General features: G+C 42.3%; 2 protein-coding genes across 9 annotated transcripts in view; one reads left to right on the top strand and one right to left on the bottom strand.

Moving 5' to 3' along the window:
• PRKDC (protein kinase, DNA-activated, catalytic subunit) overlaps positions 1-21,157 on the top strand; it is an 87,773-nt gene extending 66,616 nt beyond the window's left edge. For both annotated transcript variants that reach the window (XM_074880744.1, XM_074880754.1), the window contains 17 exons: positions 299-473; positions 562-752; positions 2,403-2,583; positions 3,113-3,273; positions 4,835-5,046; positions 7,379-7,466; positions 8,160-8,303; positions 11,868-12,072; positions 12,622-12,689; positions 12,955-13,175; positions 13,486-13,578; positions 15,505-15,594; positions 16,837-16,908; positions 16,994-17,195; positions 17,634-17,822; positions 18,404-18,543; positions 19,557-21,157. In XM_074880744.1, coding sequence (XP_074736845.1) covers positions 299-473; positions 562-752; positions 2,403-2,583; positions 3,113-3,273; positions 4,835-5,046; positions 7,379-7,466; positions 8,160-8,303; positions 11,868-12,072; positions 12,622-12,689; positions 12,955-13,175; positions 13,486-13,578; positions 15,505-15,594; positions 16,837-16,908; positions 16,994-17,195; positions 17,634-17,822; positions 18,404-18,543; positions 19,557-19,761 — 2,637 coding nt within the window. In that variant the 3' untranslated portion in view covers positions 19,762-21,157. The remainder of the gene's footprint in view (positions 1-298; positions 474-561; positions 753-2,402; positions 2,584-3,112; positions 3,274-4,834; positions 5,047-7,378; positions 7,467-8,159; positions 8,304-11,867; positions 12,073-12,621; positions 12,690-12,954; positions 13,176-13,485; positions 13,579-15,504; positions 15,595-16,836; positions 16,909-16,993; positions 17,196-17,633; positions 17,823-18,403; positions 18,544-19,556) is intronic.
• Positions 1,837-27,253, bottom strand: LOC141948395 (uncharacterized). Of its 7 annotated transcripts, none has more exons than XR_012630459.1 (5): positions 26,847-27,253; positions 26,440-26,583; positions 25,239-25,615; positions 24,510-24,703; positions 23,703-24,092 (listed from the first exon to the last, which is right to left on the bottom strand). XR_012630459.1 is itself a non-coding variant. In XM_074880770.1 (3 exons), the coding sequence occupies exons 1-3, from the start codon at positions 27,062-27,064 to the stop codon at positions 2,512-2,514; spliced, it is 639 nt and encodes a 212-aa protein (XP_074736871.1). In that variant the 5' UTR covers positions 27,065-27,253; the 3' UTR covers positions 1,837-2,511. The 7 variants fall into 7 exon arrangements, 4 of the variants coding, with proteins under 4 accessions (XP_074736871.1, XP_074736880.1, XP_074736887.1 ...); XR_012630462.1 differs by having other exon boundaries at positions 23,703-24,088; XR_012630461.1 differs by having other exon boundaries at positions 24,510-24,691.
• Between the last annotated feature and the right edge of the window lies 1 nt (position 27,254).

Here is a 27,254-nt window from a genome sequence, read left to right as displayed (position 1 = left end):
AAGTTACATTCACCATATGTGTTTATGCTGCAGAACAGTTAATGCCAAGTTAGTCACGCAGATAGAATTATTTTAATTTCCTCAGTTTGTCAACCTCTGTTCTCTTTTTCTTTTTAAATTTCTCCATTAGCACAAATTTGATTTTGAATGAGACCTGACAAGCAGTGACCCTCTCTTCATCTTTATTATAGCTTTACTTGTGTTGCCTAAATCTTCTCATCTCTGAATTTGGTTGCAGAAAAGTTTTATTTCCTCTTCAGATGTATGATCTGAAAATTCTGTCTTAATCTGAATACAGAACAGCTTCTCAGTTGCCAAGAAGCTTCTGAAAGACCTACGAAAAGAAGCCAAAACGAGGGAAGACTGGCTGGTGAGGTGGAATTATGCCTATTGCCGCTTTACGCATAGTTGCAGCCGGAACCAGAGTTGTCCTGAACGCATGCTCTCAGTGTTAAAAACCATCTGCCTGCTTGGTAACAGCCTTCTCTTTGCTTCCCATTGTGTGTTATACCAAATGGCTTTGTTGTCAAATTACCACCTTTTGTTTTTGAATTCCAACAGAATATACCAAATCTGACTATCTTAGCAAGAATATAATGGCCTTCCGAAACCAGAATCTTCTTATGGGTACTACGTACCACATTATGGCTAATGCTCTTAGTCAGGATCCAAGATGCCTTGAGCAAATCGAGGAGGAAAAGGCTGGAAAAATATCAGTACTATCAGGAGAAAGTGCTGAGAGTCCTGAAAAGGTAAATGAGAGGGGAAAAGCTTTTAGCTATTTCAGTATTGTAATCACTACTTCAGTAGGTAGCGGTGGGTATGGATAGATACAGACACTGTGAAACTCATCTTCTAGCAGTGATTTGTCTAGGAACACCAGCTAGGGGAAGAAGAAAAAAAAATACAGATGCTGTGTTGCTGTTTTGTCGGGTTTTGCTCTCCTAGAGTTCTGCACCACTGTAGCCTTTTTAATTGGGAGTGTTCTTGTGTTTCTCTGTTCCTGCATTTGTGTGGAGGGGAAAGACATAGTCATAGCACCTGCATGCACACAGGCAAGACCAGACTTGGGAACATGATCCTCAAAGAATGCCTTTATTTCAGCTGGGCATTTCTGAGCTGCTTCATGCTGTCAGACTACTTTATTTCATAAAGAGATCTTTATAATACTGATAATGATACTGATACACTTACTTCATCTAAAGAATTTCAGTGATAGAGAGGAGAAGGGTTTTTTAGACAGAGCACATGTAGGCCATCTTTGCCTGTTTTGAGGAGGTGTACATTTGAAGAATACAGTAACAGGCTGTGCAGCATCTGAAATTGTTTATGTTGTCAGTCATCCCAGATGCTGTGGCACTGACTTCTTGTCTGTCAAATTGGTTGATTAAGAATTTGAAGTATCACAGCTGAGTGACTTCTATTAATTCCTAAAGCTACCATGAAGACCCTTAGATATGAACCATATTGGTATAAAACAGCAAAAAATTATTCTTAATTTGTGTTTTTATGGTTGTTAAAGAAAAGCAGATAAAGAAGAGATTCCTGCAAAAAAGATTTTAAATTTTCAGGTGTGTAGAAACTTGAGAAAAATCTTAAGCTTCATTTATGAGCTAATTATTAAGAGCATTCTTCTTAAGGAAATCTAAAAGTTGAGCATACAAGCTGTTCTGTGTCAGATGAATCAGATTGGGATACCAGATATTTCTGTAAGAATAAGCAGTTTAGCCTTATTTTAGCTTAGTATTAAGCAGTACTCTGGCCCTAGTAGTTTGCCTCTACCTACCTGAAATTCAAACCATTTAATTTCAGTTTTTCAGTTGTTCCAACTTGTCTACAGCAATTTTGTCTATTGTTTAATAACTATAGTAGCTACAGTGTCTGAGGTTGGTAAGCTTGTTGGTAATATGAGAACATATGTACTTGACTTATAAACATTCAGTTGTAAAGGATCTTGTCGAGTTCTTCATTGCATGAGCTGCATTAGAAATGTATGATCAATACAACATAAATTCTAAGTATAGCTTTTATGTAGATGTTACAGATACGTCTTAATAGGAAAACAATAGCATTTTTTATTATGTTTTCTGTTAACTGTTTGCAAGAACTCTAGTAGCATTAACTTTTTTGCACTTCTAAAAATTCCACCTAAGATGTCCAAAGGCTAGTATAAGTTAAGTGTGTCTTATATTTTTCCATTGAAAATTGTGGCAATTAAAATTCTGGAAATTACTGCTAGAAATAACGTCCCAAGTTTTTCCTTTGTATCAAATGTTCAAAACATCTAATACAGTTAAAGTTTTATCCACTCAAGACTTGCAACCAAGCTCCAGTTTCAGAAAGAGTTTTGTCGAATGATACTTGCTGACATGTCTTTTTTTTCTCTTATGGTTGAATTTCAGGTATTGGCAGGTCTGAACAAGAAGGCTTTTCAGTGTTTCAGCAGTGCCACAAGGAAGTCCGAAGAGGAGGTGCAGTCCCACTCTATGGAACATGTAGATGTGATGGGAGTTATCGATGCCTATATGACTTTGGTTGGTTTCTGTGACCAGCATCTGCGTAGGGAAGAAGAAGGCTTGCTTGGTTAGTCAGGATTTCTCCTAAGCTGTAAGGCAGATTTATCTATGATACGTGAGCTTTTGTGATACCCGGATCTCCCTGAGCAGCACGGCTTGAATTTAAATGGAACAGTTTGTCCTGCTGTTCAACAGTATTTATGTTCCTTCCCCTCCCCCACCCCACCCCCCCATTACTGCTAGCTTTGGTACTAGTGAATCACTCGTAGTCTCCCTCTCACTTGTAAGAAGTATATCATATCCAGCAGATGCTTCCCATGTTCCTTCCCAGACCACAGCACAGCAGTGCTGTATTTAAAGCAGGCAAGATACCAGCAGTGATGCAGCTTCCTGATAAAGCTAATCCTTACAGTCCCCAAGTACATGTGTTGCAGATGTGTGCAGTTCAAACAGATGGGAAGGAGAACAAAGTAAAAATACAAAATACACTGGAAAAAAAACCAACCCTGAATTGTAAAGATGAATGTTCCAGATGATCAAAGACATGGAACAAGTGATGGTGTTTCTGATAATTCTTGTTTAATGTCTCTTGGCAGAAATTAACACTGCAGATCTGCAGCTATTCCCAGCTATTGTGGTGGAGAAAATGATAAAAGCTTTAAAACTGAACTCCAGAGAAGCCAGGCTGAGATTTCCTAGACTGCTGCAAATAATTGAAAGATATCCAGCAGAGACATTGGGTCTAGTGACACGAGAGGTTAGTTGCTTCCATTTTCCTGGCAACAAATGTTGCTATAAATCAAATTTAAAAGGTGGGGGTGGAGGTTGGATGGATAGAGAGGTTAGACTGGTAAGTTTTGCTTCAGGTAAATCAGATAAATTTTATCCCATCGTTGTTCCTTCTCTTTTCTCAAACTTGCTGAGTCTAATTCATATGGACAGAAACTTTTTTTCTTAGTTTAACTTTTTATCATTATTCTGATTCCAAAAGTTAGTTTGAGTGCTGCTGGAGGAAAAACTATGTTTTGGGTTGTTTGGTTTTTCTTTTTTTTTCTTTCAGAACAATCTAAGTGGGCTGATAAAAGTGGTTAGTATTAGGGTGAGGAACGTATCTGATTTCTCTAGGCTGAGTTTCCTGTATGCAGGAAGCCAGTAGCTTTTTCAGACTTATTTTCCACATCTCCCAGTTCGCCCTGTTGTGCTTCACTTCAGAGGTTACCACAGCTTTTTCCTGCTTTGTACTTCCCACTTACTCCCTTCCACTTTCATGGCCTGTCCCCTCCATTGCTGTTCGACAGCAGGATACCATGAGCCACTCTGCCTTCCCTGCTGTCGTGGGACAGATAAGCTGAGAGCTCCTCTGACTCGTGCCTGTTTCTGCCTTGGCCTGCCCGCCTCTTCGAGCCCGTGTCATTGTGCTGGTGCTCACAGGATGCCAGGCCCTGTCAGAGGAAGAACTGGAGAGAGACAGAAACAAGGCTTCATTATCCCAAAAAACTGAGAAAGTAGCAAAAACAGTTGAGGTGTGCAAGGTGTGGCTGTGGTGAAACTGATGGTTCAAACAGAACCTGACACCTGGTACAGTTGACAAATCTCATCCAGAAAAGGAGTTCACCAAGCAGTCCTTTCTCCTCTGTGTCTTTCTGTGAGATAAATACTGGCAGTCTGATCTTAAACTCTAATAGAGTAGGAAGGGATGAGACGGGAGGAAAAGAGTCAGAGTCTGGCCTTTCGCTATCACAAGAAAATATATTGTAGTACTCCTTTCAAAACTGATAATGATTTTTGGAGAGAAGTGAGCATGAAGTATACTGGGGGGAGTACTTTATTGAAATTAATATCTGTCAGCAAACCCAAATCTGTTTAAAGTTGAAGGAAGGACAAAACTGTGGTAGGAGTTCCAGTGTTCCCCTTCCTGGCTTTTTCTTTTTACTCAAATCAAGGCTTCAACCCAATGTTGTTTGAACTATCCTTTTAGATTGAGTTGTTTGCTTGTGGTGATCAAGAATTATTATATTGCATCCAGACAGAAAAGCTGCAAGTTTGAATATAAAGCCTCATCTTGATCAAGAAACTGCAAATCTTTATAATGGAAAACCTATTAAGCAGCAGTGGTGGTGGTGGCGGTAGTAGTAATAATAATAGTAATAATAATAATGAAATCTCTGCTTCATTGGGGGATGTTTTGTGCAACCTAGTTGACATTCTTTGTTTCCTTTTCATGTGTTTGTCAGACTGGGCCACAGAGCAGTTTTGTTTGCTATGTTTGGTATTTTCAAGGAGGATCAAAGTTGAAAGCAGTGTCTATGTCTTTGCAGCTCTCTTCGGTTCCCTGTTGGCAGTTCATTGGTTGGATTAGCCAGATGATGGCACTACTTGACAAGGATGAAGCAGTAGCAGTGCAACATACTGTTGAAGAGATCGCAAATACCTATCCCCAGGCAATCATCTACCCTTTCATGATCAGCAGTGAAAGTTACTGTTTCAAAGATACTGCTACTGGTTGTAAGAACAAGGAGTTTGTAGAAAGGTGAGTGTTCAGGAATGGAGAGATTTATTTGTTTTTCCTAAACAAACTTTTCTTTAGGGGGCATGAGAAACATTAGAGGGTAGTCTCATGTGCACTGTGTTTTCATTTAAAGGCACAGGGAAAACCAATACATAAGCTCTCTTAGTCATACTCAGGTTGGTGGCCTGAATACTTTCTGAAGTGTAGAGTACATGTAGCCCCCAGGCTGTGGGAAGTTAGAATTTTTCCAAGATAAAGCAAAAAGACCACAGGGAGGCAACCCCTTTCTCCTCATAATTCTGTGGTAGTCAAAGTTTCTTCCTTCTGCTCTGCTGAGGTAGAAGGGAAATCTGGTGCATGATTAGGCTCTTACTGTAGTACACTTCACAGCAGTGAGAGTCAGTAGATGAAGATGAAGCATGCTTGGACACTTACAATCAATACCAAGAGAAAGCAGATATGTTTAAATAGAATAGATGTTCCTACCAGAGGCACTTCAGAGAGGGCCAGTGAAATGGATGCATGTTATCTTGGGGAATGACAGCTCTTGGTTGTGTTCTCTGCTTATTCAGTGTGTAGCATGCACCTTCCTCTACAAGCCCCCCCCTTGCCCATTTTGCCATGCAATAAAACCTGAGTTAATCCCTAGGCAAAAGTCAGCTTTTATCACACAGTGCTGTAGAACCACTAATACAATTTTAGGTGTCTTTTTGCCTTTTTTCAAATCTCTGATGCATTTGCTGAATTTCTTTGCTTAAAATGAAAGGATAAAGCGGCTCAGCCATTATCCGTCATATTTGAGAAGTTGTGGCAATCCGGCAAAGTTCCCAATGTCTGGAAAAGGGGAAACGTAACCCCCATTTTTAAAAAGGGGAAATAAAGAAGACCTAGGGAACTGTAGGCCAGTCAGTCTCACCTCTGTGTGCAGCAAGATCATGGAGCGGATCCTGCTGGAAACTATGCTAGGGCACATGGAAAATAAAGAGGTGATTGGTGACAGCCAACATGACTTCACTAAGGGCAAATCGTGCCTGATGAACTCGGTGGCCTTCTATGATGAGATTACAGTGCTAGTGGATAAGGGAAGAGCAGCTGATATCATCTGCCTGGACTTGTGCAAAGCATATGACACCAAGCCGTGTGGTTCCGTCAACACTCTGGAGGGAAGGGATGCCATCCAGAGGGACCTTGACAGGCTTGAGAGGTGGACCTGTGCAAACCTCATGGAGTTCAACAAGGCCAAGTGCAAGGTCCTGCACATGGGTTGAGGCAATCCCAAGCACAAATACAGGCTGGGTGATGAGTGAATTGAGAGCAGCCCTGCGGAGAAGGACTTGGGGATATTAGTGGATGAAAAACTGACTATGACCCAGCAATGTGTGCTCGCAGCCCAGAAAGCCAACCATATCCTGGGCTGCATCAAGACAAGTGTGGCCAGCAGGTCGAGGGAGGGGATTCTCCCCCTCTACTCTGCTCTTGTGAGACCCCACCTGGAGTACTGTGTCCAGCTCTGGGGGCCCCAGTATAGGAAGGACTGCTCGAGCTGGTCCAGAGGAGGCCACGGAGATGATGAGTGGGCTGGAGCACCTCCCTTATGAGGACAGGCTGAGAGAGTTGGGGTTGTTCAGCCTGGAGAAGAGAAGGTTCTGGAGAGACCTTATAGCGGCCTTCCAGTACTTAAAGGAGGACTACAGGAAAGATGGGGAGGGACTCTTTATCAGGGAGTGTAGTGATAGGATGAGGGGTAACAGTTTTAAACTGAAAGAGGGAAGATTTAGATTAGATATAAGGAAGAAATTCTGTACTGTGAGGGTGGTGAGACACAGGAACAGGTTGTCCGGAGAGGCAGTGGATGCCCCCTCCCTGGAAGTGTCTAAGGCCAGGTTGGACAGGGCTTTGAGCAACCTCATCTAGTGGAAGGTGTCCCTGCCCATGGCAGGGGGGTTGGGACTAGATGATCTTCAAGATCCTTTCCAACCCAAACCTTTCTATGATTCTGTGAAAATAAGAGTCTTGTGTTTCACAAATTGTATTGCCCTTGAATAACTGTCATGACAGGATGTATAGTCTGGTTAATGCCCATTTGTGTTGCGAGTATGTGTTCCACTCCCCCACCAAGCTCCTACTTTCATAGTATGACAATTAAAAAATTGGCAGCTGCATGGTGAGGACAGTTAATATATTAACAGTCTTGCAGCCCAAGAGAGACTTGTGAGGTAGTCCTGTCTGCCTACCCCTAGATTATTGTACCAGATTCTTGAATATAGCAGACAATCTGGCTCATTGCTTATCTCCAGGCTGGGTGGTGATGATAGTTCCTGTTGCATTGTGATGCACTTTTTTTCTTTTAAAGGATCAAGAATAAGTTGGACAAAGGAGGGGTAGTTCAAGATTTTGTTCGCTCCCTGGAACAGCTCTCTAATCCCATAATGCTTTTTAAGGTAAAGTGTATTTTTTTTTTTTAATCCCCCCCTGCTTTGTTCATCACCTTCTGTTTAGGAGAGTGAGTGCTGGGCGGAGCCCACTGCAGTTCCGTTGACACCACAGCCGCAGGATGCAGTTCAACCCAGAATCAACTGGTGATGATGTCAGGGTGCTGTCAGCAGCTTTCACTGGCGATGGTCTCCCTCCCTTGTGCCAGCTGGCTGTTCTGCACTAGCCCTTTTCAGCTTTTACCTCCAGGGTCTCTGCCCTGCTCCATGGTCAGTCTTCATTAATCATTCTGAAACCGTTAGGTGATTATCATTTGTGGCCATCTATAATTTCTGACTACTTGTTTTCTTGTGCCTTTTCCCTGCTCTCTGCTGGGCTTCCCTGTCTACAGTGTGACCCTGTTGTCCAAAGGATTCTCATTTTGTGTTTGGTACCACTCCTGACCCCATAGAAGCTTTCTTAGTTTGCACTAGGCGCTATGGTAGTAAATATAATTGTCTTAATAAAGTAGAAACATTTTATTGAAAGACAGAATGAAAGGGAACTATTTCCATAGCCTTTTGATTTCCCTTTTGGTTGTCAAAAGACACATTAATTGATTATTAATAAATACAGTAACCCAAATGTGATCTGAGCAGATTACAGAAGAGTAAGGGTCAGTAACCTTTTTCTCAATACTCATTGTTTCTTTCTGTTTGCAGGATTGGGTTGAGGATGTCAAAAATGAGTTGGGAAAGGCTCAAAGAAATAAAAATAAGCTTAAGGAAATGTACGAAGGAATGTACAAGAATCTGGGAAATTTAGAGGCTCCTGGCCTTGGATCGCTGAGGAAGAGATTTATTCAGGTATGTGTGATTACTGAGTAGTGTTGGCATCATACTTTTCTAGAAGGCACTAGAAAGTCAAAAGAAGGGGACAAGATCACAACTTTTAGAGGTGCTGCAGGACTTGATGAGACAAGGGATCAGGTCAGGAGTACAGGACTGAGATTTCTACGGTAGAAGCTATATGCTTAATGTAGTTAAACTTCCACTTCTGACTGCCCTGCAGTACTAAATGTTCCTTCTTACTCAGCTTCTGCGTCTCCTGTCCTGCACGCTGCCAGGTTCTCAGGGCCTGGGCCTCTCTGACCATCCGTGAACCTGCACAGGAATCTGGCCTTGTTTTTTTTCCCTGCTGCCAAGGACGTATGAGCACTTCAGGGTGTTTTGCTATATTATGCTACTCAAATTTGCTGCTGCTGATACTAAGTTATTTAGGGCAAGTTATTCAGAAGAGTTACAACTATGAAGAATTGCGGAAAGTACTTGACAAAACTGACCGAGATCTAAAATAGTGAAAGTCAGTGTAGAAAAATGAAGTGATACATGTGTCAAAACCAAAAATACCCTAGTTTCATATATAAATTCTTTGGGTTTGAGCTGACTGTTGCAATTCAAGAACAAAATCTTGGTTTGTTCTGTGAAAACATCAGCTGTGAATACTCAAGAGCAGTCAAGAAAGAAAAGAGACTGTTAGTCGTTATTAAGAATAGAGAGCAAAACATGGATTTATCCATTCACATAGCAGCCTTCTCTGACTCTTGCTCCTTGAACACTGTAGTCCTCATCTGCAGTTCTTGGCGTAGATATAATGAAACTGGACGAGGTTCAGAGTGGCAAGAATAATCAGAGGTACAGAGTAACTTCTACACAAGAAGCAACTTTAGCATTCCTCCAGTTAGAAAAGACACAAGGAGGCCAGATACAATAAAGCTCTTAACATTAGGAGTGCCAAGCATGAAGTAAATACTCTATGGAAGTGGCAGGTTTGAAACAAACAGGGAGAAGTGTTTCCTCATTCAGTACACACTTCAGTGCTGAACTCCTGCTTCAGGGTATTATGGGTGCTTTCATGGGTTCGAATAGCAAGTAGACAATAGCATGGGGAGGGGGAAAATGCTTTGATAACTTTTACATCAAATGCACACTTCAGGGTCCAGAAATCCCTGAGCTGTGAATTGCTGGAGGCCAGGAGAATGATACTTCTGTATCTGGCTGTATGCTTGTGCTGTATGCACATAGCCCTGTGGCCAGGGCTAGGTGGATCCAGGTCTTTCCCATATGGCCATTCTTATGTCACATTAGCATTAGATAAACTTACCTGAGTGTCTCTAGGGAGATTCCTTCCCCATGAGCAGGGAAGGTGGAGGATGAGAGTAAGGTGGAGTTGGGAGGAGGTGAGGTGATACAGCAGCAGAAAGGGCTGTTAGGAGCTTAGAGGCACACTACCCCTTTGAATATGTTGCTGCTAGATAAGCTGGGTCTCTGATGATAATGGCTTTAAGAGAACAGGGATAAGAATTTGCAGGATATGCTGCTGTCAGGGTAGGGGTAGAGGGAGGGGAGTAGCTGTAGCCATACAGAGGACAAAAGCAGTCTGTCTTTAGTTGTTGGGATGATTTGTGTGTGCTTTGGCCCACTTAAAAAAATTCATGTCTCTTTAAAAAACTGAAACATGTGCAGTAGCAGAGAATTCTGCAAGTAGTGCTGATGGATTTTTAGTTGTTATTGAATTAACTGAATCGGGAGAGAAGAGAAAAGGAGATGCTGGAAGAGGGGTAGCAGGGTTGTTCCCCTCTGTTGGAAGGGAAGAGGGAGAGCAGTATTCCTTTCACAGACCAGTGGCTGCAGGAGAAGGAGGTCAGGGTGATGGTGCACAGACCCTGAATTCTTTGTCTTTGTGATGCAGTATTGATGTAGAAATAATATGTGCTGTGAGGATAACTATAGTTTCTAGTGTCCTTGCTGGGGGGGAAAAAAAAAAAGTTGTATCTCTTGACTGACACGTAAAATTGCTCTAATCTGTGGAGTGCTTCAGGCTTGTAATCTTCATATGTATTATTTATGTACTATTTCAGTTGTAAATTACACAATAAGAATTGTTTTTAACATGAAATTCCAGTAATGCATAAATGAAACACTGTTGATGGATTGTATTAATTAAAATATAGTGTTAAGGCTATTAAATATTTGCTGCCTTGAATTTTAAAAGGAGTCAAAGAACAGAACAGAGAAAGCAATCAAATTATCATCTGGAAATAGATTTAAAGTGATAAAGATGTTGACTGTAGCAGTCTCTTCTTCAGAAGGATAATATTTTCTGTATTTTCATTTACTTCAGTGAAATAGCTGTGTCCTTCATAGCTTGGGACAAAAATAATCAGGCATTGAAAAAACAAGTGAGCTTACATATGTTTCCAAGCCATTAATACCAGTGAGGTCCAAGAGGGGATATCTGTTTTTTCTAGAACCTTGAATTATGAACACAAGAAGTCAACTCAGTTAACTACTTGCAGCTAATACTTTGTTTATTAAATGGATTAGTATGAAGTGTCTTTGTACTTTTCCTTTATCAGGGTATTTAAAATACTTTAAAAATACAGGTTTATATATTTTACATCCAAAATTATCTGAAAGCAAATCACAAATAATGTGATAGTAAATAAAACATAAATTGGTATTTTCTAACATGACACGAAAAATTCGCTTAATACATGAAGCTCTATGATATTCATTACATATACATATAATATATCTTTTGGTTAGCAAAGAAGGTATATATTAAATAGCTAGGCTGTATTTGCTTACTGTGCAGTATGGTTGCTGCTAGTTTAAAAAAAAAAAAGGCGGGGGGGGGAGGGTGAACCCAAAACAAACAAAACAAAATTCAACAAAAACCCCACACCTTCCATAAAGCACTGAGTATTCAGATTTGGGGGTGGAAGAAAAGATTAACTAACTTATCCATCTCTATTAATTTTTTTTAACTATTTGTAAGCAGAACAGCTGAGGGGTTTTTGGGGTTTGTTGTAGCACTTTGAAAGTGTGATAGCGTTTAAAGACTGGGGCATCAATTAAATGTTCTGATAATAATCCCATATTTAGATTCATGATGGAATTTGTATTTAGTTAATAGGTAAAAATTTAAATATTTGTATTTTATATTAATATTTCACTAGCGGATCTTAATTTTTTGTAAGCAGACAAGGTACGTGTGTTAAGTTTAATGAGCAGCATTATTGATATGCTCACCCAGAATCCAACTGCAGCTGCAGGAGGTAAAAAGGGATAAGCTTCTGGTTTTGACATGGCAAAAAGGTTTATGATCTAATTCCACAGATCTTTGATATCACTGAGTTGGTAAAATGTAGATATTTCTGTTGATGATAGGTGGTGGGTCTAGCAAACGGGCAGTGAGAAGGTTCTGACAGACTAAAAATGGAGAAAAAAAGAGCTGGACTGGAAGGACAATTGATATATTTTAGAAGCTCAGATGAATCTGTGTGTGTAGATAAGAAGGTGCCCTTTTGTTCTTGGGGAGTTCCTAACGCTGTGTTAACGGGATTTCTTTCTATAAATGAACCTCAGGCTTTTGGGAAGGACTTTGACCATCATTTTGGAAGAGGCGGTTCAGAACTGTTGGTTATGAAGGCTAGTGACTTTGATGCAATTGCAACTTCTCTCCTTTCAAAAATGAACAAAACCCATAAAGAACCGGGAAACCTGAAAGAATATTCACCATGGATGAGTGAATTCAAAGCGGAATTCTTGAGGATCGAGCTAGAGGTTCCTGGTAAGGTCCCCTTCAGTGTTGATGGTGAACTGTCCCCTACAGGAGAGTTGCTACTCCTAAACTCTACTTATTATGTTGGCTGTATGGTCCTACTTTCTGGCCTTATGCGAACGTAGATTTAGTCTGAAATAACTGTTCACTCATCATCTGTTAAATCTGTTCTTAAGCTGTAGTCCCGATTTTTAAAATTGTACATAAAATTTTACCTCTTACCTAAGAACTTAGTATTTTTTTAAAGGCCTGACTTCAGGAAATCTGATGTATGTTTAAATCTAGCTCAAAAAGGATGTGTCCTCTGAAACCATTAAGAGCTGCAATTCTAACAGCTTAACAAGGAAAGAATATTGGTAATTCACACATAAAATCACATGATGTGTATGATGGATGTTCATACATTTTAAAATATTCATAGATATTATTCTACCAATTTGACAAAATATTTGGAAGTGTGTTCTGTTCTTTAAATGCACTTTAAAAAAAATTTAAAATCAGTCTCTAACTTTTTTCTTCTTTCATTTTATTTTTTTTTTCCCCTCACTACCACTTCAGGTCAGTATGATGGAAAAGGGAAACCGCTGCCAGAGTACCATGCAAAAATCTCTGGATTTGATGAACGGGTATGTGTTTGAGTCAAAATCCCCTGTGGTATAAATTTGTGTCCATATTCCATTTGAAGAATTTGACAATAGCAAGGCTGTTGCTTGTGTACATATCTTGCAGCACATAAAGGAAGGTCTGCAAGTGGGCATTTGTTTTTCTAGTGGTAATTGAGCGACTTGATTATGCTATCTAGGAACGATAGATATGTTTCATTTCAGTGATGATTCTGTAAGGCCAAATCTTCTGTCACAAATATTTTGCTTTTTGCTGTCTCTCTTCAAGATAAGTGTAATGGAATCCTTGAGGAAGCCAAAACGTATAACAATCCGAGGTAGTGATGAGCAGGAGTATCCTTTTCTTGTCAAAGGTGGTGAAGACCTGCGACAAGACCAACGTATTGAGCAGCTGTTTGATGTAATGAACATTATCCTTTCCCAAGATGCTACATGTAGCCAAAGGAATATGCAGTTAAAAACTTATCAGGTCATCCCCATGACAACAAGGTAGGCATTTATCTTGGAGGCAGAAATCCTTACGTTCAATCCATTACTGTTAGGACATTGGAAAGTGAGATTTCTGTGTGCCATATTCTGGTACAGAGTGTTTTGTGCCTTGGCTTTTTTTTTTTTTTCCTTTTCCTTTTAAAAAACATTGAAATTGCTTTGTCTGGAAACTTTTTCAGAGTATAGTTAAATTGGTAGCTTTCAACCTTCTTTTAGCAGGCACTAGAGTGTGTTGCTTCCCATTTGTGGTGTTCCTCTAAAGTTCGACTCCGAGCTACTTGTTCACATACTCTGACTTCCTTTGTTCCAGACTGGGACTCATCAAGTGGCTGGAAAATACTTGTACTTTAAAAGACTTCCTTAAGAATAGCATGTCTGAAGAGGAAGACATCAACTATAACAGGTGATGCTTGGTTTAGCTGTCGGCTCTAATAGACACCACTACTAATAGGGTTTTGGTACTGACAATGTTGTGGCAGCATTTTCTTTTTTCAAAAGAATTAAATAAAAGCACCTATAAGCAAGGAGGCAGTTTGTACTTCCTGACCCAAATTAGTAATTGGCAACTGTTTGTTTAATGAGTACCATTGTACCTGGAATATGCTCCACCCAGCTTGTTTAAACAAGAGGCTTATAATCATGTGTGACGTCATTATCATCACCATTTCCTTATCAGCAGATTGATTTTTTTACAAGCAAAGGATTTTGATCTCTTGATTTGATCAGGCAGGAAACGGACGTAGGTCAGCGAGGGGGGGAGCACAATGGAACAGAGGGGAGAGGAGCAGAGCAGACACAGTTATTCAGAACCTGGGTTCAGCAGTGAGTCAGTGATGGTGGAAATGGGCAGCAGATGCACAAAACACAACTGTAAAAGAACACTGACTTTATTCAAATGCTGGGTTTGAATAAATCAGCTTTCTTTTTCTTGATTGTAATTGGAGGATGAATATTTGTAAAATTGTTTTAATTCTAGCATTTCAGCCTGTTTCTATCCTGGAATTTAGAAATGTAGTTTTATTTACCAACATTCTTAGTACATAACCTCTGTTTGGGTTTGTCAGTGTGGTGTTGTCACCATTTATTTTCACTAGTTCTCTTGTTTATGGGGCAGGTTGGAGGAATCTCCAGCATGGAGGCTGGACTCCAAGCAGTCTTTATTTCTACAGTTATTTGATTTGTGAGCAGTTTAGGAACTGCTGCAGTTCCTGTGTTACTACTGTCTAGTTCGCTTTTGTGAACAGCAGCGATATTATGTTGGTCTCAATTCATTGACTGGGAGAGTGGAGGAGGACTCACATGGAACCACCTTGTGAGGGGAGAAAATTTCTAATATACTAAATGTAGATGATCAGTGTCTTTCTAAAAACATGATTAATGATTCATCTCCCCAAATAGTTTTATTATATTGTTCTATATAGACTATATTTTCCCAAATGTCCTTCAATCAAGTCAATTAAAACACTATATTGAGCTATGGTTGAATGACAGCACTCCCAAAGGAAAATTCTGTTTAAATCCTTGCTGGCAATATTTTGGTTGGGGTGGGGTGAAGTTTAAGTTTTAAAATCCTTTTCTTCATCCCAGAGTGATAGGCTATGCAGCCTATAAATCATAAATACTTCTTAAATGGAAAGAATCTCTATATCTCACAACATTCTTTGGAAGGAAGACAGAAGGCAGGTGCTCTGCTAAGTCACTTCCTCTCTGGAATAGAAGTTTAATGTCTAGTGTATTTAGTTAAAATGGGAGGAAAATACCAAATTATTCTATAAACAGTGCAATTAATGAAGACTGTCATCTTATGGATTAATACCTTAAGTCCAAGCCCCCATTCCTTTCCTCCTGCACACACTGAGGAGATAACAGACTGCCTTCCTGCATTTCCTACCTGTTTGGATGGACAAACAGCAACACATACTTTGGTAGGCTACAAAATGCCTCTCAAATGGATACAAGGCTGCGTTAAAAATATCTTTCCCTCCCTGGAGAAATTATTTTGGGTCTGTCTTCTCAAGGCAGCGTCTAATTTTCAAAGTACCTATTGACAAATTAACACCTTTGAGATGTCTAATCTTCTGTCAAATATGACTGAGGTGCAGTCAAAGCTGGGGGGAAGGAGATGGATGGATCAGCATATGCGCTGACTGCATAAACTTCATTTCCATAGCAAAGCTAAAATGAGTGTAGGCTGTAGCTTCGTGACTCCTCCTGTGCATAAAAATCTCGTGGGTCATAGCAGCACACAGCCTGCGGATATTCAAGTACAGAGTGGTAAGATGATATAGGGAAATCATCAGTGCTTTTTTTTTTTTTTTTTGGTCCCTAGCAAAAAAGGACCTCGTGCTACCTATTCTGAGTGGCTGTCCAAGACGGGTGGGAAAGCGCAAGGCATCTCTCGATACCATGTTATGTACAGGTAGGTTTTAAAAGAGAATTGCATGTAAAATACAGAAACTAGAGTGTGCACACACAGAGTTGTAGAAATTCCAGGAAAAATGTGATCTGCATTATAATATGCTGCCTAGATCTGATTTTTGCCCATTTTACTGCTTTGTCTTACTGGAGATGCTCTGCAGGAGGAGCTTAGTACTGCCAAAATCTCGCCAGAGCACAGGAATGATTCCAGAAGCTTGCTCACTTCCTTAAGAAAGTATCTAGAAGCAGATGCTCCTCTTCAACTGTATTTTCTAGGTGTCGTGTTCCTAAATATGCAGTTAGGCAGGCCCTCAGAGCCAGAACACCTGTTGAAGTTGAACAGAGAACATCACTGTCATTCACTGAGAATTTAAGAATATTTGATGATTTGGGTCCTGACTTGAGCATCCTCTCAGAGGAATTTCCACAACTGCCTAGATCTAGCACTGTAGTAGGGGGAAGTGAAGATTCCAGTAGAGCATTTCTGAGCATAACCTGCTTAAGCAAGCGTCTTGCTTTTTAAATGAAAACTTTGACTCGTTTAACTGAGTGCACCTACATTAATCCTTGTATTCAGATCCTGAATGTGCTTTTGAAGTAAATTCCAAATTTCCCCCACTCACCTTGTGTTGGCTTGCAGAGCTGTCCCCTAGTACACAACTCTGCTCCTTTCAGACAAAACTAGACTGAAGGAGAGCACCCAGCTCATTCCAGCTGCTCACGAGCCTTTGCTTCCCAACACCAGACATGGGCTAGGCCAGAGCAGTGCCCCTCCCTCCCCAAATGTGTATGGCATGGATGTCCTCAGCACCAACTGTTTATTTCTGTTGCCTCCCCTCGTGCTGCACTACTTTCTAGTGTCAATATAGCCTCTGCGTGCTGCTGAGAGATTTAATTTGGGCATTAGTTTCTTGGCCTGGAAGAGACTGTCCAGGCAGGAAGAGCACAGTTGCACTGCTGTATTAAAACTTAACCCATCTGCTTAATTTGGGGGAAACTAGACAGGACTACATATGGTTTTGTATTAAGAAATGTCAGTCTTGGAAATAACTTTTGGGAGAAAAAAAGAGGAGGGGATATTTTTAATATCGGATAAAAAATTGGGGGCAAACTTTGTGTGGCTTGCAGTGCTGTTTACCGGGGTAAGCAAAATGTGCTAATGCGGTCATGTACACTTCGCAACTTTTAACATCCAGCGTGCTGTTATTTCAATAGCTAACGTTATTCCTTCGTTAATTTGCAGAAATGCTAGACGTACAGAAACAGTTACATCTTTCAGAAGCAGGGAAAGCAGTGTTCCAGAAGACCTGCTGCGGTAAGTGCACTGTTAGTGACTGCACATGGTGAAACGAATGTTGGTGTTTCATCTGTATGTAACAAGTGACTTCTCTTTTGTTAAGGCGAGCCTTTGTGAAAATGAGTACATCTCCTGAAACCTTCCTGTCTCTGCGGTCCCATTTTGCCAGCTCTCATGCACTGATGTGCATCAGCCACTGGATACTTGGTATTGGAGACAGACATCTGTCCAACTTCATGATTAACAAGGAGACAGGTGGCATGGTGGGAATAGACTTTGGATATGCGTTTGGCTCAGCTACGCAGGTACTTGTTTTCTAGCTAATTTGTTGCAGCTTTTGCATTTATTCTGTGCAATTACGTGTGTATTCTCAGTACTGAATTTGATGCTCCTCATTTGCCATCATTCTGATGCAAAATAATCTTTACAAGTTATTTCTAGTCAATAGAATAAAATCTCTGTTTCCAGATACTCTCAGACGAGCAGGGAGCTATAGAGTTTCACAGAGTCTATATGGTGGTGTTTTGTATAGTTCAGCCATGCTTTCAACTATATCACTAAATATTCATGACTAGAGCTTTGATGGCACAACTTGGTCCTGTTCTACCGTGTTGCACTTTATTTTCAGTTAAGTGACAAAGAAGGTTTCAAAGCTTAAAAAGAACAAAATACTTGTTTCTAATCCTTATGTTCCAAGGCTGCTTAATTGTTGTTTTCTTTTGACTGTCCTTCCCCTTGGCTAGTTTTTGCCCGTGCCAGAGTTGATACCTTTTCGTCTGACTCGCCAGTTTGTTAATCTGATGATGCCAGTGAAAGAGTGGGGTCTCATTTACAGTGTGATGGTACATACCCTAAGGGCTTATCGTGTGGATCCAGATCTCCTCATCAGCACAATGGATGTATTTGTAAAAGAGCCTTCTTTGGACTGGAAGGTGGGATTTTTCCTCTTTCCTTTTTCTTCGTGTGAAAATTCTTAAACTGTGATGAGGATAAACACTGATCCAAAAGGAAGTATTTCTTGATGCTTACTCTCAGTGCTCCTTTTATCTTTGTTTGTTTTACTGAGGTCTCAGAGAAACTGAACTTAAAGAATTTAAAGTGATGGAATTCTATATTGTTGGACAAAGAATAGTAGCACATGTTTGTGTTATCAGTATACTGTTCTTTATCTGCATGATAATCCTAAAAATGTGGGTATCTCTTGATCATGTTATGCCACTTACGGCAGCAGCATAAATATTTTCAACTTTTTGCATTGAGCTTCTTGAATTTACATAACAACACTGTATATATCAAACTAATAATTACAGAGAAGAAATCTGAAACTAATTGCACTTCAGTAACTCCAGTTGTATATTAAATTTTAAGTCATAGGCAGGCTTGATATTATCTCACTACTTTGCCCTCCATTGCATCTGCAGTTAAGAGTTACTGGCTTCACTTGCTATCATCTGGCAGATTAAGGTCTTTTTAAGTATATGATTTATGATAAATATGGCAAATTTGTTTTCAGAACTTTGAACAAAGACAGCTGAAGAAAGGAGGCACGTGGATTAAGGAAATAAACACATCTGAAGTAAACTGGTACCCTTTGCAAAAAGTCAGCTATGTCAAACGAAAGCTTACAGGTGCCAACCCAGCAACAATCACTTGGTAAGATGCTCTCCTTTTGCTTTAAACTGCTCCACTAAGAGCTTTGGCAGTCTCCTGTGTCAGATTTTGCTCCCCTCAAATAGAGTGGCAGCTAGGAAAAGAGAAGAGACAGACAGGGCAAAATTTCAACAAACCTCCTGTCAGAATCGTTTTGGTCCACATACAAGCTCTCTGAATCACCCTGCCAGCCAAAACACCAGATATCTCCCCGTGAGTGTTCTTGCTCCAGCTCAGGCCTCCTGAGCAGTTTTACTGTTCCTGGCAACACATGCATCCCCACCCTGTAAGCCTGCTTAACTTCTCACTGCTCAGATTGCTGTTCTTACGTGCGTCTCCACAGCTTTTAGGCTAGGGATAGTATTTAAATCAATATGCTTCTGCTGGACGGTGACTTGAAATGGAACCTGAACCAGCTGCATGGGAGGCACGGAGGTAAGCTGCTTCCCAAAAACATCAAATTCAAATCTGATGGCATTCTCGGGTTATTTATGTCAGTCTAGTCAAGTCTGGCTCAAGCCAGAATGTCTTTAAAGCTCAGTTAAAGTACAATTAATCCCTTCCATCCTCTTTTAAAAAGACATTTTGGATTAATCAAGGAAAAAGAAAGCAAGCCTGTTTTAAAACCATACAAATACTGAAAAGTGCAGGACTTGGGAGGAGTCCCTTTTGCGGTCAAGGCTGAACTGGCAAAGGCAGCAAAATACTTCTTACAGACACAAATCAGAAGGGCAGGTAAGGAGATAAATAGCTTGGATGTGAACTGCTGCATCCTTCTTTCAGTTAGAGGTTTTTGACAAGATTGAAATATTCGTGGTAAATATTCACTAGTAAAGGACGCCTGAAATCACCAGTCTTCACTGGCCAAGCCTTCTACAGCTATTGAACAGTCTGCGCGTCTTGAAAAATAAAGCTGCATGAACTGTGTTCAAGTACTGTTTCGTACTTGAAAATCCGTCTCATATTTTTTGCTTGTTTCTTTTAGTAAGAGCTTATTTTTGTGTTCTCGATTTTAGTGATGAACTACGCCTGGGCCATGAGAAGTCACCGTATTACAGTGATTTTGCAGCTGTGGCTCGTGGTAACGCTGATCATAATATCAGAGCCAAAGAGCCAGAGGAGGGACTTTCAGAAGAGACCCAAGTGAGATGCCTGATCGATCAAGCAACAGACCCCAACATTCTTGGCAGAGTCTGGGAAGGATGGGAACCCTGGATGTGAGGGACTGCTCTCTAAAGCCCTGTCTGCCAAGGGACCCATACCCTAACACACAGCTGCAACCAGCTCAGAATTTTAAGGTCAAAGAGAAAAATGGTTAAGAGGGTTTTTTTCATCATCATCGGTTAACTTGACTAATACAGAAAACAATTTTTTTTGTATTAAAGCTGTATTCAAACAGTGGTTTATTTTTTTTAATTATTTTTCTTATATGTGGTTCTGTAACAAAGCAGCTTTATTGCCTTCATTAAAATCAATGTAGAAAGAACTGGAGAGGCTATAGAGCTTAAAGACTTATTTGAAAGTCACTGAGATCACTCAAAGGAAATCAGATTCATACCCTGCAAACTCGTAGGCATCCTTGTATTGCAAGTCTGTGCTGCTTGTCTTTTACAGAGATGTTGATGACAATCATCTGAAACCATTCTGCAGACATATCTTATTTATAGTTAAAACTAGATTTTCGTATCAACAGGAACAGTGAAGCACATGGTAAAATTAAACAGAAAATGGCTTTTAGCTCTAGGTAACACCGAAAGTATCTGGATGGTTATTTCATTACTGGATAATGAGATAGTAATGAGACCATTCCAGCAGATTGGTTTTTAACAGTTAAAGGTTATACTCTTGTTATCTCTGTCTTTTAGAAGCCTGTGCTCCTCATGCTATGTTAATTCCAAATTATTTGTTTGGCAAAAGCCAGAAGTAGCCACTACTGCCACGGCCTCTTGCCATGACTGCAGCACTGTGCAGTAGTGGCAGCTGCACTTTGGGATTTGCTTATGGCAGAGGGGGGAAGTTGTGCCAGATGTGGCTCTGCCCCTCTGGCAGCCAGTGTTCAGGTAACCTTGGTGGCAAGTGCCATGCAGCACAGACAGCTGCGGGCAAAGAGTTCTCTAAAATATTACTGTTTATTACCCAGAATTCATTGTAGGAGATAGTTTCCATTGAGCCTTTTAATTATTATTGTTAAAGGTGTAATAAAAGTGAGTCTTTGCCCTTTCACTGCCTACAAGCTTTCCCTCCAGCTGCCGTGGCGATGTGGCAGTCCCTGTCTCACTGAGGGCCACTGCTGGCACCAGTCTCAAATGAGTCTTTCAGCTGGAGAGCACAGCGATCTGCCTCCTGGGTACAGCTCCATGAAAAACTTGGGATGGGGAAGTTTGCTCGCTGAGGCCTAAGGAAGAGGGAGGGAGCTTTTTTTGTTTCATACTTTCCTGCAACACTTACTATTTGTTACTTTCTGTCTTACTAAATATGCTCAATTATTTATGTCAATAGTGTTACGAATCAAGAAATTCAGAATCTTTTATTGGATTTTTATTAATTAAAAACACTGTTCAGCTGTATTTTTGTAGAGGAAACACCTATTTAAAAATAAAAATATACTTCAGATGTATGCCTCATCTCAAAAATTAATTTAGGGCACTATAATCATAGAAGACATCCACATTTAGATGATAGTTAATGGACAGCATTTTTTTCATAAGAGTGTGTGATACAGTCTTTTTATAGACACTTATATAAGAGGTCTTGGTGCATTTTGTTCTTCTAATCTCTGTTATCAATAAGGATGGCAGCACTATGAGTAAAGATTGGTTAGGTGGGGCATTCAGCTTTCACATTGTCACTCTACAAATACAAAAAAGTTAAGGCACAATAAAAAGCTACATAAAAAGGCAAGGGGACATTTGGAAATCAAGTGGCTGGCTGTATGAGGTGTCTAATTGCACTTTTGGCACATACCTCATATACTTACTAGGTACTTTGACCTGTACCACAGAGGACAAAGTTTAGGTTTATAGTTTAACAAGGTTCTTCAGCAACAATAGATGTTTGTGCACAGCAGGCCTCCCTCCAGTGCCAGCCACGGCTTCCTTGGCTGTTGGGAAGGGGCTGGAGCAGGAGCACAGCCTGGCTCTTCTGGGCAGAAGGGGGCTGTGGTGAACCCTGCCCCGTGCCCCCCTCTCCCTTTAGTCCGTACCAAAAGGCCGTCAGGCCAGGGCTGAAAGGTCTTGAGACAGGTGAAAGTAACCCTGACAGTGCAAAAGAGCTTAGAACGTGTCTATGACACTTAAAAGTAGTTAAAAACTCAGGTTTGACCCTAAAATAAGTGCTATAACTGGAAGCCTCATCTATATCAGCCCTAGTAGTGATGTATTTGTCAAACTAAGGAGCAAAGCACAAAGCTGCTGGGTTTTCATGAGCAGAAACACATCCTATGGGAAGGAAGTGGAATTGCTCTAACAGAGCTTTCCCTGCACGGCTGAACGAGCCTGGAAATAACCTCCAACATATGTAAATCGCGGCTGCTATCCCCAATCCTGACTGAAGAGTGCTGCTCTCAGTAAAATACAGCAGTTGAACGGAAAGGCTGAAGCCAGCCTATGGAGCAGCAAGGAAAGTACTGACGCAACGAAAACCTCAAGTTGCTGGGCTCGGTGCTTTACGGGGCTGGTTTGTTCAGCTTCCAGAAAAGAGTAAGATGATGTGCTGCTCAGAGTCAGAGAGTGCTTCAGGTCTCATGATGCAAAATAAAACTTAGTAACTATCCACAAGTACAGCAGAATATTTCCTTCTCAGATTAAATAACCAGATGTGCACTATATCTGGAAAATCATTAGTTGCATCGAAACAGCTATGTAAACCACTAGCATTTATTCTCGGCAGGTTTTTCTTAGCGTATGGAATAATATTAATGTTTAAGCTATTCCTTACCGTCCCTGTCAATCCTGAAATTTCCCTCTAGCTAAAAATAATAATACTGCTGAACACAGAGGAAAGCTCTGCAGCTGCAGCCTGCAGTCGCCTTTCTCAGCTGATAAAGAGGTTCCTGCATGCTGCTTGTCATGCTCAAGATTTTCCCCTAGTTGCCACCCCCACCCCCCCCACCCCCCCAATTTAAATGTTATCTTGAGATGTCTGGGGCCAAGATGCGGTCCAGCACCAGCACACTTTAAACACAGGAAGGACCCTATGAGCTCTCCACAGGAGCAATGAATTAGGCTCATCTTCAGCCATGGAATAAGGAGTTTCCTGCAGCTCTTCTGGCCCTACACTGAAGGGGTTGGCCAACCTCTTCCTGAAGTCAGATAAACAAGCATCTACATTTAAAGACATTTCTCCCCAAACTTCACATTTTTCAAAACCAAGGAGCTAAAACAAGGATTTATTACTGCTGCTTTAAAGCTTGGGGTTTTTTTCCCTCACAAGTACTGAGGATGAGGGTCTGCTGAGTCACTTTATTAACACCATGTGCCTCACTTGGAAATTACCTGGCTTTTAAAAATTTCATTTTTAAGCTATGTCGCCAGTAAGAAATGGCACCTATGCAGAAAGGTCACACCCTGGCAGCCACCCGCAGCATCAAATGGTGCTACTAGTCTTGTAGCAAAGCTAGAAAAGAGCTACATCTTACATTAAACCAACAGTGTTCAGAATAGGGTGTTTAGGGGCTTTTTGTTGCAAAAAGTTATGGGAAGGAGTGACCATAAGACTTGGTTAGAGTTTCCACCATTATTTATAGGTGGGGTTGTTTGCTTTTTTGTTTGCCTGGGTTTTTTTTTTTTTCCTTTTTGATGGGACAGGAGAGGGTAACGCTCACTCTACCTGTTCATTAAACTCACAGTAAATGATACCGCGTGAGATTTCATTCAGTTAGGCAGAAGATGTAGCTGTGAATTTGATCTCATGGATTTTGTCGCTGATGGAAACTCATACAAAACCTGTAGCAGAAAAAGGTTTAGAGTGTCCACCAAAGAGCGTGAGAAAATGAGGAGCGCAGGGTCTGAGGTGTTCTGCTGCTGCGGCACTTGGCCTTTTGGGAGCCCGGGTACGTGGAAGATGAAATTGAGCAGCTCAGCAGCCACAGGTGCAGCTGAACAAACCCAGCCTGGGCTGGCACCGCCAACGCTCAAACACCCGCAGGCACTCAGAGCACAGAGTTTAAAAGAGCTAAAAAGAAAAACCTTTTAATTTACCGGCAAGTTCTTCAGCTGCTAAGAGTAAGGTGGCCACAGGCTGGATCAGTGCAATGAACTGACCCAAGTGAGTACAAGTGATAAGCAAAATACTGTCATGGCAATTCAAGACAAGGGCGAGGCATGAGCTCTGGCAGAGATGGGACGAGGGGGTAGGGAGGGTCCATCCAGCAGACACTGTGCTGCCTTACGAGAGCCACTGGTGCTCCCTAAGAGGGTGTTGGCAGGATTTTTTGACTCCTCCCAAACAAATTGCACCTCCTCATCTGCACATCCCATTCCCCAGTCAGCACTCAAGTGCCGTTCCTGGCTTCTGGCTGTTGAATGAAAAGATCATTGCGCTCCTGCTTCTTCCTGGGGGGAGGACAAAACCAAGCAAGCCAACTGCTGATCTTTTTCCCCCTTGTCAGCTGTCTCTTTGTCACCAGCCAGCCAGCCTTTCCCTGCAAAACCCAGTGCTGTGAGGTGCTTCCCCTGGACAAGGTGTCCCTCCCGCAGTCCTGCTCTGCAGCTGCCTTACCCCAGCCCATCAATCCCCCAGGAGCCTCTGTCCTGCTGGCGCTGCCTCAGCCCCATAGCGCCCTCCCCCCCACCCCGAGCAGAGAAGGGCTCCGTTGGCTCTGCAGGACCAGATCAGCCCCATCCCATCAGGCTGACAGCTCTGCTGTCCCAGAAAGTCCTGCACATCTGGCTGGGTTACCAGAGGCAACCAAGCAGGGAGGAGGATGAGGAGGATTAAAGCCAGGCTGGAGCATCGCCCTGTTTCCTCACCTTCCCTGGGTGGCCTGGCCCCCATTTATTCATTTATGGGGGATTTATTTTTCCATTTATCAGGAAAAACTAGTAAGAAATACAGTGTGATTTAGTGCCTGTCTCTGGAGGTCTCAGGGTCCTGGTGCTTCTCTGGGATTCACAGCCGGCACTCCAGAGTAATTTCAAGTTTTGTCTTCTCCCTGCAAAGGTTTCTTAGAGAAAGGTTTCTTGTCATTTCTCTCCAGCTGTAAATGCTCCTATTTTCTTGATTCAGAGCAGGAACCTCAAGCAGGTTCTAAAGAAATTATTCTGAAATTCAGATGCTCAAAATGTTTCTTACTGGTGTTTAAACTTAGTGGATCCCAGAGACAAAATTTAGTGGATCCCAGAGACAAGGCGTGATTTGGTGGGTCAGGTACTAAGCAGGACGGGTGAGGGAATCAAGGCCTTGTCTCTGCTTCATGGCTCATGAAATTACTTATGCAGATGGGAACAGATGCAGCTGCTGAGATGCCAGACAAATCCACCCCAGGAAAGCGTGGACATCACTCTGCCTTCAGCCCTGAGCCCTGTCCTTTGGTAAGCAATAAGTATCACTTACCTGCTCCTGGACACTCCGCTGCAGGTTTATTATCACCCTAGGGCTTCACTCCCGGCATGGCATGTGGGGGAGCCCCCTGGCAGCTGCCCAAAATGTGCTCCTGAACTCACACATGTCAGGCTCAGCAACAAACACAACCAACTCACCTTCCAGGGGACGGCTCTTGTCGCTTGGTTTTGGGGGACAGGTCTGACCACGAGCTCTGAACACATCTGCAGGTCCTGAAGACACTGTAAGTAAAGCTGCACCCTCCGTGATGTGGTTTAGGTGTGACACGGGTGGCAGATATTGGGGCTTACACAGGGTTTCCATGCCCAGCAGGTCGACATTCACTGAAGGATTCGAGAATTTCACTGCCGTACGGCAGGGTGCCCAGTGGGGGCCGGGTGACCTGGCTGGGAACTGCGTCTCTTTTTTGGAGTAACACATGACGGGCATTGAACAAGACTGTTCAGGCTGGCACAGTTGCACGCCGACACCGTCTGATGACCAGCTGTCCTTTGGGGATAAGGACTTCAGCGAGCTGAAAGCATAACACAGTTCCACGTACAAACAGCTAAATGAGATGCTTTCCAAGACAAACCATAATTTTATGACAGGTGAGATGTAATCGCCTTCCAGCAATCAACAGACCCTGTCGCAGAGCAAGGTGGCGGGTGGGGGGGGAAACCAGGTGTCATCGCCTTGCATTTCTGAACTACCTTCCCATGCTTCATGCAGCCACCTCTCTACACTTCACGCAGAGAAAAAGGGTCCGGGAGCACCAGGCGACAGCCCCGGTTCCCGGCGGGGGCAGCCAGGCTGAGGGCAGCTGGCACGGAGCCATGCGGCGTGAAAGTCCCCCAGTGCTGGAGGGCAGAAAGTAACAACGTGCTGAACTGGTTTGGGGATATTTATTTTTCTTTGATGATGTGGAGAAGGAAAATTGTTTGCACTAAAAAAAAAAAAAGCAACCACTTCTTGTGTCTCTGTCAAGTTCAGTGCTAAATGCTTACGTCGCTAAAGGCTGCACGATCAAGCCTCTGATGAGCAAATTAAATCAAGTTTATTTAAACACAACATCTCTGTGAGGTTAACTGCAAAGCAAAGCAAAGCCCCTCCATGCGAAACCTCACCTGCTAGATGCAAACCCTCACCTGCCAGGCAGAGCGCACTTACCCTGAGCCCACAAGCCTTCCCATGGGCAGTTTACGGCCAAAGGGAGAGCATGTACCAGTCCTGTCCCAACTATTTATGTCAAAATACACACCCCGTTGATAAACAGCTGCGTTACTGCAACAGCTGCGGTAGCGGCAGATGGAGACCTGCCCGGAGTGAGGCAGCAGGCCCGGCGTGACGGGCACGTACCCACGGTCCCCAGAAAGCCACCTCCGAGCGGCACAGCGCTCCGCAGGGCACAGCTTCACGCCAGCAGTGACATCTGAGTGCTGGGCTGGAAAGTGAGCGGCTGGGCTTAGTCCTGCCGAAGTGTCATAAATCTAGCTGGGTCTTCTGGCACACACAAAAAAAATCTTAAAATAGACTTTTTAAAAGGGTTGGGGGGTTTGCGGGGGGGGGGATGTTCTTTTGTAATTCGGTCAGTGGAGCAGCTGGGGGTGAAGCCAGGGTTTTAAAAATTCTAGTGTAACTAGAAAACTTAGGCATTTCACATATTATTTGAAATGAAAATATTTTTATTTTTCTGATAGTTGCCAATTTAATAGTGGGAGTTTGTTGGATGCAAGGGAGAGGGGGGTGGATGCATAATTACTTACCATAAATTTTTAAAGTGGCTTACGTCCACGCAGACAGTGTGAAGCAGATAAAGGTACCTTAGAGACCCCCCCCCGGAGCGTCCTGCAAGAATTCCAGGCGGGCACCCTGCCCCTGGTTTTACAGCCCTTCTCCGGGTGAAGCTGCCCGTGTTCCAGCGGAGGGAGCGGAGCCTCGGGAGGGCGCTGACACACAGAGACACGCGTGGGGCAGGCAGCATCTTTCCCGTATCGCTTCATCCGAGGCGCCGCTGGGGGGGGGTGGGGGTGGGGGGGGGGGGAATGCAGCGTGGTGGCGGGGGTGTAGAATGAAGCTTTCCCGCCAGCTTTTCCGCTGCCCCGTGTGGAAATAAGTCAGGGAAAGGGAAAATGAGCGGTGGAGCGGAGTGTGGAAGGGAGGGGACGGTACCG

The sequence above is a fragment of the Strix uralensis genome, chromosome 1, assembly GCF_047716275.1.
Source record: "Strix uralensis isolate ZFMK-TIS-50842 chromosome 1, bStrUra1, whole genome shotgun sequence".
NCBI classification, from domain to species: domain Eukaryota; kingdom Metazoa; phylum Chordata; class Aves; order Strigiformes; family Strigidae; genus Strix; species Strix uralensis.
The sequence above is the reverse complement of the archived record's forward strand: the minus strand, read 5'-3'. Positions and strand labels throughout refer to the sequence as shown.